The sequence below is a fragment of the Chelmon rostratus genome, chromosome 4 (assembly GCF_017976325.1).
Source record: "Chelmon rostratus isolate fCheRos1 chromosome 4, fCheRos1.pri, whole genome shotgun sequence".
Classification (NCBI taxonomy): Eukaryota; Metazoa; Chordata; class Actinopteri; order Chaetodontiformes; family Chaetodontidae; genus Chelmon; species Chelmon rostratus.
The window spans coordinates 19314357-19327062 of NC_055661.1; the positions used below are offsets into that span (position 1 = coordinate 19314357).

Below are 12706 nucleotides of genomic sequence, written 5' to 3' on the forward strand. Positions count from 1 at the left end.
GCGGCCCTTTGTGAAGTGGGTCAGGCCTGTGAAGGGGTTAACAGTTGGCTATGTCAGCAGAATGATGTGATTTGATAATTCCCATAGCCTACGAACCCTCAGAGAACCAAAGAGTTGTTAAGGGCTTGCAGTTGCTCCAATTATCCCATGATCCTTTGTCTGGCACTAAATACCAGACATTTGTAGGGTCAGATTGGATGTCATGTGTAGTGTTGGTTTGAATTAGCCTCAAAGGCAACCAGAAACTCCCATGAAAACATTTCAGTCAAGCGGTGAGCGAACCTCATGAGGACTTCACATCCTGCAAAACCGGAAAGGAGAAATGAACATGTATCCTTGGATGCAGAGCAGAGAATCTATACGTGGATGACTTCCCAGAAGTGACAGGATCGCTTAGAGCAGAGTGGCCTGGAAATTTTCTTTTTCATTTGCTTTGCTAGCATACATGTAGCAAGAACTGAGATCCAAGCATTTGAATTCTACACGTTTCCTCTGTGTCATGTTTCTGGTAGCATAGCTCTAAAATGTGTGCAAGTGAAGCAGAGCAAGCTTGAGCTGGAAATGAAATGCTGAGATCACATTTCATGAGGAAAAGCTTGTATTTCAGTCACCGTGCTGTCTAAAGTCACCATCCTTTAGTAACCTCTCCACTGTTCAAAATAAAGGTAATTACAGGAGAGGTAAAAGTCAAACAAGGAGGAGTGCAGGAGATCAAAGTACAATGGCTAATCTTACATCTACATTGCATTTATATGTAGGTTCACTTGCGAAACCTCTTAGAATAGCAAAAACTCTTTAAATATGCTTAAAAATTTGTACTCTGGGACTCATTAGCACAACCTGAGGGACGCATGAGGGTGTTTGGTTACACTTCGTTTTACTGAGCATGCAGTTGCATGTAGAAAACCTCCATATGTGTGCATGTGAGTGTGCGCATTTGTGTCAGCCAGTACTTGTGGGTGTGTAAATTCTGTGATGTCATTGCACAGATACGGGTGATCCCCTCCTGGCCAATCGGTGTGAAGCAGGAGGTTTCTGGGGGAGGCGGTCAGTGGATGATTAAAGGATGGGGGAGGTTAAGCTCTAAACCGGGCTGTAAAACACTGGACCTGTGGGAGTAATTTAGTGGTGTAGTATGTTGCTTGTAGTAGTGTCTCAGACCAGAAACCTGTCTGCAGCTGCCCAAGTGTGACATCTATCAGGTTGATACAGCTGGACGTGAACCAGCTAAGACATGAGAGGACCTGTACGAGATGAGGATGTTATGTCATCGTCTTAACGGAAGTCAAAATCAGGGTCCGGATCCCCTCAAACCTGCTTAAAAGATGCGGGCATACGGGCATCCCAGTAAAGTTTCAGAGTGAATGTTAACAGACTTCTTAAGAAATCAAACAGAGCTCATTGAGTTGTAAACATGTAAACCAAGACTGGTTTTGTACATCTTTACTCACACTATGTTCCATAAAGTCATTGGTGCTCAGGGGAGTTTTCAGGGCTTCAAATTCAATCACATTTATAGTTATTCCTCATAAAATATCATCTTAAAGTATAGGCTTTCTTTTGATCCATATACATGCTTGCTGGTATCTAATTTCATGATTTACTTGCAACACACAGTCCATCAGCGCCCACTTGTTTCCATTATAGCACTGAGGCTTTAATGATTTCAGGAAACATTTACAAGTGAAAGACATTTGGTGCTGGTTTGGTGCTTGTTAATGTCCCGATCTTTACTCTGTAAAGATCTCCGTAAAGCCTTTTATCTTGGCAGTGACAGCAGGATAAAAGTTTAAGAGGCAATTCATCTGAGACAACTGCGTGAGTTATTTATGATTTTGATAATTTTACGAGAGAAGCTGCAGCGATTTTGTGCAGTTCAGCGGGTAATGGGCCTCTTGGGGAGCAACAAATTGTTGTGGTGATACTGATGGCAGAGCTTCAGCGGCTGTAGCGATCTGAAAAGCATGTATTGGGGCCATTGAACTGCTGCAGCACATTCCCCTATGTTCCTACACAGGGAAATATATACATTTCTCAGCTGTCGTCCATTTCTTGTGCAACACAGATTATTGAACAGTGAAACAGAAATTATAATAATTTCATGTTCAGTAAACTGTTGCAAACTTGTTGCTATTTTTCCTTGCAGAAGTACATACGTCAGAGAGGTGGCTTTTATTTTCAGCAGCAAAACCTTTGTTTCAATTTATCTCATTTTCAGGTCAAATGGTGTTTCATTTCCTCTTGAGAGATTATTGTTCCTCAAAATTACCCAAAACGATCACACTGTTTAGAACTAGCCCTCAAAATACCTCTGACGCAGTGTGACTCATACAGATGATTGGTTCCTACTCATTGTTGAAGCCATTTTAACACTTTCTCGATAATACACGGGTCTATAATAAGACCTGTGGGAGGAATTTTTCTTTGTCAGGAAATTAATCAAAGTTCAACATTTGCCATTTATTATCAATGGCTAATGCAAGCTCGTTTTAGCCTCACTAAAATCGAGAGAAATGTCTGTCAGTTGGTTGGGCAGTCCGACAGTTTGGTCCAGGCTAAAATATCTCAACAACTAATTCCATAAACACATTCATGCTCCAGACTGACTTTGGTGATCCCTTGACTTTTCCTGTATCACCATGAGGTTAACATTTGTGGTGTTGAATTTTACATGTTTCAAAATGTATTTGATCAATGCCTTAAAGTTTGCTCTCAGTTATCAGTATGAATTGTAATGACCTTGGTGATCCCCTGACTTTTCATCTAGCACCACCACTGGGTCAAAATTGATTTGTCCAAAACTTTGATTTATGATCTGCAAAAACCCATCAGCCTTTGCATTTTGTGTTTCGTGCTAAAAAGCAAATGTTAAACTATGATGGTGCACAGGGCAAACATTGTACCTGTTAAATACGAGCATACTGGCATTCAGCTGTGCACAGCCTTACAGGGTTGCTAGCATGGCTGCAGAAATCACTATCTTTTATCCATACACAAAAGTTTTTTCAGAAATATCCTGTTTGCTTTGTGCCTGACACAACTGTATTGTACTGTTGTTAATGAGCAACGTCTGATTCAGTGTTACACTCCAAGCGGAGCTTAGAGGTACAGCTACAATTGCAAATGTTCATATCACTCTTCATCTTTAACACAACAGCCAGTTTCAGCAAATGATCTTCCTTCAACTCTGCGTCAAATCCCTCCTTTAATTGTGCAGATAACTCGTAACATGCTAACAAGTCTGAATATGCCTCTCAGTGTTCGTACCTACACGCTGAGTTCTGGCTTGAGCTTCCTAGCTAGTCACATTCCAGTGTGGGAAGACCACAGGTACGAGGCTGGTGAAGAGAGAGGTTAAGTCAGAAAGGATGAAAAAGAGAGACGGGTGTGAGCGAAGGGGGACATGGAAAAAACTGTGAAAGGGAAGGAAAACAAAAACACACCAATAAGGAGACCATGGCGGTTCAGCACTACTGGCTACTGCTGCTGTTGTTCAACTGCCGTCAAAGGCTTACAGGTAATGTGGTGGTGGAATGTGCAGATTAGTGTGTGTGTGTGTGCGTGTGTATCTGAATGAGAGCTATTTCTTCTCACTGCAACCTGAATGAGTATGTGGGGTTGTTTGGGTTGCATAGCCATGTGTGTGTGTGTGTGTGTGTGCGTGCGTGCGTGAGAGAGAGAACAGCGAGTCTTTGGCTGTGGTGGACTGGCCTCCTCTGGGCTCAGACATGTTTCAACCTGTCCTCCGAGGAATGCCGCAAACAGGAGCCCTCATGTAAAACCTGCCGGTGGTGTAGACATAACGTTTGGCTTTCTCAGTTGTGATTATGGGGTACACACATTTATTAAGGGTTTAGGTAAGTGTGATTCACCCAGTAGGAGCAACAGTAGGTCAGCAACCTTGTACAGGCTCACCCCAGGCTTCCTCCAGTTAGCCGTACTTTCACAGTTACCACTGTAATTAGTAATACAGTGCAATGGTAGTCAAAACTTGCAGAAAAGTAGAATCACAAAAGATTGATGGGTTTATCGGTTGCCACTGGGTTCATGAATGTGCTCACCAAATTTCATCTCAATTTGAACAACTGTGTTCAGGAAACAAAAAATACATATACATTACACATAACGCTACATATATTAAACAACACAGTGTGTGTTAAATTTGAAGAAGCAACAATAGTTTGTTGGCAGTAAATATGGGAAATGAGAGGAACTAAAAGAAGTAACACAAGTCGTCACTTTAAGCAATTTGTGACTGCAACATGAGCTGCAATTAGTATATTGTTGTTATTGATTTGTGTTCATTTGCGATCATTCAAAGCAATGTGTTATTTCATAGTTGTTTTTGAATTTCCAGCAAATTTTATGCCAATTAATGATTTTCTGAATAACAACATTCAGTGCCAATGTAGGTGTAGCATGCATACATTAAGTATATCAAAAAATAGCCCTGTAAAAGTCAAACAGGTGGTTGTTTATCCTAGGAAGTCTTATTATTTTATTTTATTTTATTTCATTTTGTTTTGTGTTGTTTCTGAATCTATTCTTAGTAAAAAATATACATTGGGGAACATCATAACAAAATGAATGATGGGTTAGATGCATCTTTCTTGCAATGACACGTAGGAATCTTGGAAGCACAACAATATGTCATCCGCATAAAGGCTGATTTTACGACGTGATGTGCTGCAGCAATTATTTCGCTGAAGATTAGAAACATAGAAGGTGAGAGGTCCTTGTCTTGTGTTGCTGTGAGGTGTGAAGCTCTGTGAAATGACTAGAATGTCTTCCTCTGTGCCAGGAGCTGTGAGTGGCATCAGTCCGCATATAAAGCATTATGAGGCCTTGTCATATGACAGGGAGGATCTTCATAGGAAGCACCTGAGAGCCAGGAGAGCCACACAACCTCATGAATACACACTGCAGCTAGACTTTACTGCTTTCCACAGGTAACTTCACAATTTCTCTAACTGTGGTAGATGTTTCAATAGCCCTTACACTGGCTAAATATACAGCATGCTTCTGTTTGAACACATTCTTTACTCCTGTTCCTAAACCAGCAACACGCGTCTGCCATTAATTGTCCCTATTTGCCTGCTGTTGATAGATCTACATACCTTCCACTACACTACAAAGCTCTGACCACATCTGCGAGCTGTTTGTGTTTTTGTTTCCTCCAGAACTTTCCGTCTGCTTTTGAAACACAACGCAGCAGCATTTTCAGAAAATTTCACGGTGGTCAGTGAAAATGGTTCCACATCAGCTGACCTCTCACACATATATTCAGGAACACTAGAAGGTGGGTGTGGCATGGCCGGGAACAGTTGTGATTCAAGTCTTAGTGGATTTACTGGCATCGAAGCTTTTAATCGCCTTATATTAGCAGTCATTTGTAGTCTTTGCGGTTTGAATAAAACATCTGGATAAAATATTTGGATAAACATCTGTGGAAAACATTCCTGATTATTGAAATTTGAAGAACAAAGTCAAACCTACTGAACTGTGCAGACTGAATGAGAGTCAATTCATTACTTTCTCTCTCTAGCCTCATATCTCACCTTTTGTGTCTCTCTGATGTCTGAAGGCTGCCTCTAATCTTTAAGTTTCTCTCAGTATCTAATCAGTTTTTTCTGTCGGTCTCTATTTTTCAGTTGTCTGTTATCGCTGTTCATCTTCTCTATAACCCTGACATATCTCTTGAACCGATCTTGCAGGTGAACATGGTTCAGCCTGCCATGGCTCTGTGTTGCAGGGTCAGTTTGAGGGAACGATCCATACCAGCAACGGGACTTATCACATAGAGCCAGCACAAAGATACACCAGCAACGAAACAGATTACCACTCGATAATCTACCATGAGGATGACATGGGTAAGACTGCCTTCCGTTTTCCACTTTAAGAAAAAAAGTTTTCTGAAAACATCTTCTCTGCACATATTTTCAAGCTTCTATTGAAGCTCTGTACTAACTTCTAATTGACTCAAGTGTTCAGGATGAAAAAAGAGAAAGAAATGAAGCTTGTGCATCTGCAGACTAAAATTGTCCAAATGACACCCCATAACCTCAGCTGCATTTCCTGGCCATGTGCTGATGATGGCAAGAGCACAAAAATAAATTCCTTGCTACAGTAGATCTCCCCCAAGAGTTTGATTTACGGCCATCTTGGCAGACTCGCAGAAAGATAAACAATACAGAAAAATGTATCTCCCCCGGTTGCTAATCCTCATTGCTTTTTTGTAGTATCTGTACAGTATCTGCAGCCTCAAGTGCTATACAAGCTAAGGGGTCAATGAACTATCTGTGCTCTTAACTCATAGTAAGAGTGGAGCTATAATGTAACACCAGAACCTATTTAGGGCTCTGAGGGGGCGTTAGAACCTTTCCTGGGCACAGGCCAAAGAAAAGACAAACTGAAGATGGCGTGACTTTTGCAGGAGGAGGAGGGGAGATGGAGGCTAAAGTACGAAGGAAGGTATGAGGGTGAAAGAGGAGGAAGGGGTACAGTACAATGGCAGGAGAAGGATATGAGAGAAGAAAATAGAATAGGAGCATGTAGGGGATCTTGCAGGGTTTGAAGGCCTTAAAACAAATGCGTAGTTGGCTTACCACTATGTTGACCTATGATTCGGCCAGATGGCAGTCATCCCTGAGATCCATCGAGATGTTTCGTCTGTCATGTGTATGCGTATTTCTATCTATGTGTGTTTCCCAGGCTGCACATGCACATTTGTATCAGTAGAAGATTATTTCCAAGAAAGCATTTTACTGGAAACACGCAGATCATGCCAAAGCCCCCAGTCCCCACTCACTTTCTCCTTAAGTCTACACAGACTCCCTGGCTGCCTTTCTCCCGACTTCTTCCGCCACTTCTCCAACTCCCTTTGCAGCTGTAGCATTTACATTAGATAGCATTGCAGCTGACAACATCCTGTTCTTCACAGGCCTGCATATCTGCAGGAAACTGTGAAAGATTTGGCACATGATATTTCAATAAACAATCAATGCTTAGAAGTGGTAGATTAGGAAGTGAGGGGCTAGCATAATGCACCTACTCCTGTGTGGATTTCCACTTGTCGTCTGGGGGCAACAAAGGTTATTTGAGGAACTTTCTGTCTCCTGGGATGACATGAGGTCTCTCAAATCTAGGTCACAGAGCACAGGCCAGAGCAAGAGCCACCTGATTGTTCTGCTTCAAGATCAAAGTCTTCTGAAAATCAAGGGCATCATTCTATATACTGAATAATAATACTGAAAAACAATATACATTAATAGTATGAAGGATGTACTGATAATGTGGACACAGTATAAGATGACATAAGTGATGGTACAATGGCAAAGTATTTGTCAGAAGAGCACAATTTGAAATTTGCTTGCTAACTACAGTAAACCCTTGATGAGTAAAATGACAGAAAAATATCATGTTGAGGTAAAAATGGAAAAGATCATATTCCGAATATAAGTAGAAACTTATTTCCAATCGTACACAATGCAAATAAAGATCTTTTTTTTAAAAAAAAAAGAGTGCATGAAGTAATGCACAAATCAATTGAAACATAAGCCATCAACACACTATTAAGTAGTGCATGAATGTCTTAGATATCAGCCAGGCTAATGCTAACCGCAATAATGTTCGGATGCAGATGGAATTTAAAAATGTCCATATAACAAACAATAAGAAAGCAATAAAGTAAAAGGTGAGATTATTTTTTGCTCCCACCTTTGGGAATATTATGTTTGGTTTGGTGTCCTGTAACCTTTGCCATGTTTATCCCGACAATCTGTATTTGTTTTCTTTGAAGTGTGCCAAAACAGGATTGTTGCATAACTTGTTTTCTTTATTTTAGAACATTATTAACTTTCAGTCCTGTTGATGTGTGGATGTACGGAAATTTTCTCTGTTTGCTGTGTCAGTCAACCAAGTCAGTTGAGTCCAACCCAGATTTTTTTGTACACTGTACCATTGATTATTTATTTTCAGCTGATCTGACTCTTTAAATCTAGCTGAGTAGTCACTGCCTGTATGTACTGTGTGTGTGTGTGTGTGTGTGTGTGTGTGTGTGTGTGTGTGTGTGTGTGTGTGTGTGTGTGTGTGTGTGTGTTTGTGTTTGTGTGCAGCTGCAGTGTAGTTCCACACTAGTTTATGGGATTTTCCCTTTGAAGTTTCAATATGAACAATGGACACCTATTGACCTCACACTTCCTTGAGCTAAATCAAAAGTAATAAATATTTTAAACATCACTAAAAACTCCTGAGCTATTGATAGTTGAGTCAAACTGAAAGTCACTTTCTGACTAAACTGTGTGTCATCTCTTTGCGTTCTCCGTCAATGTTTGTACACTATGTCTCTTGGAAACACTGACTAGAACATTCATTAATATTCCACACACACAAAATGTAAAATCTTCAATTTAACAATCATGCAGTCCTGTCATCAAACATCTATTTTCTCGTGGAATTCATTGCCAAATTATATTACACAATCATGGAGGACTTAAGAAATATCTCTAGAACACTGGCTGAACTTTTTGCGTTGCATCAGCGTCTTCAGGTTATCAGTCGTTTACATTAGTGCTAAAGAAACAGCTGTTACAGTTGTTTGCTGCTCTGCTCAGAACAACTGGCATTTGGTATAAATCATAGTGATAAAAAGAGCTGTGACATGAAGAAATCTGTGATGGTTCCTAACAGATAGTACTGTATTATATAATGCTGAAAGCAGCTTCAGCTGTATAGAGGTTTGATCAGGATATCTGGACTACATGAGGCATGAACTGTGGACTAGGCAGATGCCACCAAGTATGTTAATCATGTTAATCTTTAGAACTCTGGGGCTTTGTGGTTTGGAAGACCATCGGATAACTGACAGATCAGAGGTTTCATCCAAGCAGTGACCATGTGTTGTTGAGCAGTGTTGTAAACCCAGTGTGCTATGGGCAGGGGAAAAAGACAGACACAGAGTTTAGTGTTGTTATATTTAGGTTTCAGGGTCATTTTGCTCTTGAGCTAACCAGTGGGGCACTTGAGAGCACTTACACTGACCACAGTGGCACCTGGGCCAACTAGAGGGACACTTGGATGACACTCGGCCTGATCAAAGTACCATTCGTGGTGCACTCGGGTAGTGATGTCAGGGCGAAAATGGAAATGCCTCATTGCAGTACACACCCTGGTTTAAAAAAAGGCCATTTCAACACGTGATGCCAGTGTCGTGCCTGCACACAAGACACCAAACTCCCCAACCATAATGCCTAAGAGCATGAGTCTCAAAATTTGTAAAATTGTTTAAACGTTTTTTACATTCCGCTTAACAGTAGACCTAGTTTCCAACAGCTGCTGGGAAAGTGTGTCTTAACTGAAATGTGACACTGATTTTTCATTTCGGAAACCGTCTTTTTTTCCAAGTCTTGCACTGGCTGTTGGACAGTTTGTGGGATTCATATAACTCTGCCCAGAATCGGTCAAACATTTTCTTTGCTTTTTGATCATAAAAACAACAAAACTGATAATCCTTCGCAACGTTGGAAACACAGATCAGAAATATTTAGCTCCTACAGTACAATAGAGACACAGAAACAAAGTGAGCGAGAGAGAGACAGAAAGACATAGAGAGAGAGAGAGAGAGAACATGGGCAAGCAGAAAGGTCTGGAAATAATTCCGTCAGTGGGTCGACGCCCGGCATTTAGGCCTCCACGTCCACCTCCTCCCCCGCAGCCCACCCCCACTCATACCATGTATAGAACGAATCGCAGGTTTGTGATTGGCTGGAGGTCTTTCGTGGGATGGTGTGATCCAATCATGTGTTGCCCGTCCCTCACTGTAGGCCCGTGTCTGTTGTACCGGGAGTGTTTCACACGCACATACATGCACACGCTGTGCGTTACCCCCTCGAGCTTAGGGGTCACCATTTAACTGAGTCACTCTCACCACTGCCAGCGGCATGTGAGTGTGATTAATATGCCATGTGACTCTACTGTAACCTGCGGACTTCAAAGCCATTTTTGTCTGCATTATATTTTGCTGTCGATACATTAATCTAGCCCTCTGAAGCCCATTGTTTTGGTTGTTTGACATTATTTTTGAAACATTTCGAATCTGTTTAGATCGCATTCTTTCCTCCATATCCATATACAGATTCCTCACAGTCTCTGACCATAAACCTTCCACACTCTGTCGCAAGGAAGTCTTCCTGCGTCTTTGCCAGTGCACTAACATGAGCCAATTTATGCAAATGCAATGCCTCCCCTGACTGCAATTCCATCATTATTGCATCAGTCTTAAGGAGGCAGTCGTCCCAGAGGTGTTGCAGATTGCAGAAGATTATGTTGTTTTAATGAAATCAAACCAGCACCTATCACAGCGTTTTCCACAGGCAGCCCCATGGCTCCAGCTCAAGACCACAGCACTGATTTCCAAATGTGGGTTCACTATTTATAGTGTTTGAGAATGTGAGGGTGCTTGTGCCCATGTCAGCTGTCTGACGTGGTGGTCGGTGTGGATTTCTGCATATATCGTTTCAAATCGTTCTGTATGGGAAACACTTGGTTTTTTGGCATGTCTTTCGAAGAAAACGTGACCACAAACCACAAAGAATACAAGAAAGTTGTGACTTTACACTTTTGACATGAAATACTTCTTTGACTCAAGTTTTAGGTGTGTGCCTCAATACCACGAACAGGTATGTGTCATTAGATTATTGACTGGGGTCATCAGTTTACCTTTGAAAAGGATCCTACAGTATGGGAAAGTAGCTCCAGGAAACATACCTATCATCTTTACTATGACTGGGGTTATAAAGCAATAACTGTGATCTCGTGCATCTGTTGAGTAAAGCAGAGAATCACATGATCTGACATCTTTTCCTTGTTTAAAACTTGGAGACTATGATTTACAAGACCGTGAAATCTCAGTCAAGGTTCGAATAAAACATAAATGCTCTTCGTTAAAATCTCTTCATTGACTCAACATCGTTTCCTGTCAGGTAATGACTCTATTTATTATAATAAATATCCCCCACATTTCACAAAAGCACATGGGATCTTCTTGAAATTCTAGGCCTCAGGATTCTGGCAAGGGCCCTGAAAGAAATAGCAACCATAATATCCTCTCCCTGGTCATTGCTCCTTGTTAAGCACACACAACAAATCACATTTACAAGAATGATTTCAGTGCAAACAAGTAGTTTTCCAAATATCAGACCGTGTTCGGTCAACATCGCTGGGTGTCTTGCACAATGTCCTGCCTGCTTCAACAAATAAGCAGTCATTGGTTGAACCGAGCCTCGTGTTCAATTATTCATTATGATAGAGGAACGCTGTTTTATTTGGGTCACTGTACACCCATGTTAAAATGAGTCATTGATGGGTAATAGAAAACTCATCAACTGAGGCAACAGGTTCAAGGGCAAAGTTAGTGGTGATGTGTGTGCTTGTGTGTTTGGCTGAAGGAGAGGCAGAAGAGCTGTACTGCACATACACACATCCACATCGATGCTTTCATACTTTTCAAAGTGTCTGTGTTTGTTTTTGTGTAGTCCTGCCATCCATGAGAACTGGCCCTGATGGATTCTGCAGCGCAGAACATCTAAACCTCCTCGCCCAAAGCCTCAGACCCGATGAGGTAGGACAGTCCAGACATCACCTCAGTGAATATTCACACAAAAACGCCAACACTCGCTCTGCCTTACTTTCTTTCCCTGTCCTCACCCTAAAACACCTCTTCTGCAAAACCATTTATAGCCAATTAATTCCAAACTGGTTCAGAAACCAGTCTGTCTGATTCATCTGGTATAACTGACCTTATTTACGAGCATTCATTCGGTCACTTTTATTTAGCCTGTTGAGTGACAAAGAGCAAATAACAGGATTTACTTCCAGCAGGGAGCTTTGACAGTAACAGAGATTGTGTAAGATAGAGAAAATATAGCATGGTGACTTAGAAAGCTGAAAGCCTGAGCTAAATTTACTGTAGCTGCTGCCGATCAAAACAAATGTGTTTTAAAGTGATTAAAAAAACAGATATAATGGGAAAAACATCTGTCACATCTATTTAGCTATTCTACCCCTTGGAAACACTATTTTTTGTTAACCTTTGACCAATTGGTTGGTTGTGCCAATGTGCATTGTCAACAATGGATGTCAGGACATTGATGTAGATCCATTTTTAACGACATGCCAGCAGGTGAAGATCATTTCCACTGTTTGGTCATGAAATGGTCTGAACAGATGTTCCCAGTGGAGCCAAGTTGTGTTTCATTGGCTACATGCCTCCTTTCCAACTGGGACATGCGACACACTCCAGGTTAAACTGTCATCGTGTTTTGATCTGATACACACATCATGAGGGCTGATGAGGACAAGCTGTTCAATAATTTATCAGGCGATGTCAAAATTCAAAACATTCATTGTCTCCACTTTAAGATCTGACCTTGTGTGATCCTTTTTATTCACGTCCCAGAAACTTGATCCACAGGAGGCACCAGCGAGCCGGTTGAGGAGGACAGTGGATGAGTCCAAGACCACCTGCCTGCTCCACCTCCATGCTGACCACCTCTACTACAAGAGGTTCAAGTCTGTTGAAGGTGTCGTGGCCCAGGTGATCAGTTCAATTTTTTTAACTTGGCTTCACTTGATATTTCATATGTGAAAATAACGATTTCATGATTTCAAGCTTTTGCCAGTCGTCAGAGGAGTTTAGATGCATAAGAAA

The 12706-nt window shown here is 41.3% G+C and overlaps 1 protein-coding gene across 5 annotated transcripts in view; it reads left to right on the plus strand.

Moving 5' to 3' along the window:
- Positions 1 to 3277: 3277 nt before the first annotated feature.
- si:ch1073-396h14.1 (disintegrin and metalloproteinase domain-containing protein 10) overlaps positions 3278 to 12706 on the plus strand; it is a 29629-nt gene continuing 20200 nt past the window's right edge. For 4 of the 5 annotated variants that reach the window (XR_006006804.1, XR_006006803.1, XM_041935913.1 and 1 more), the window contains exons 1-6: positions 3278 to 3517; positions 4802 to 4949; positions 5181 to 5299; positions 5715 to 5870; positions 11532 to 11617; positions 12455 to 12592. Coding sequence is in view for 3 of the 5 variants with exons in the window: in XM_041935913.1 (XP_041791847.1) it covers positions 3457 to 3517; positions 4802 to 4949; positions 5181 to 5299; positions 5715 to 5870; positions 11532 to 11617; positions 12455 to 12592 (708 nt within the window). In the remaining 2 variants the exon portion in view is untranslated. The remainder of the gene's footprint in view (positions 3518 to 4801; positions 4950 to 5180; positions 5300 to 5714; positions 5871 to 11531; positions 11618 to 12454; positions 12593 to 12706) is intronic. The other variant, XM_041935914.1, reaches the window with a different exon arrangement.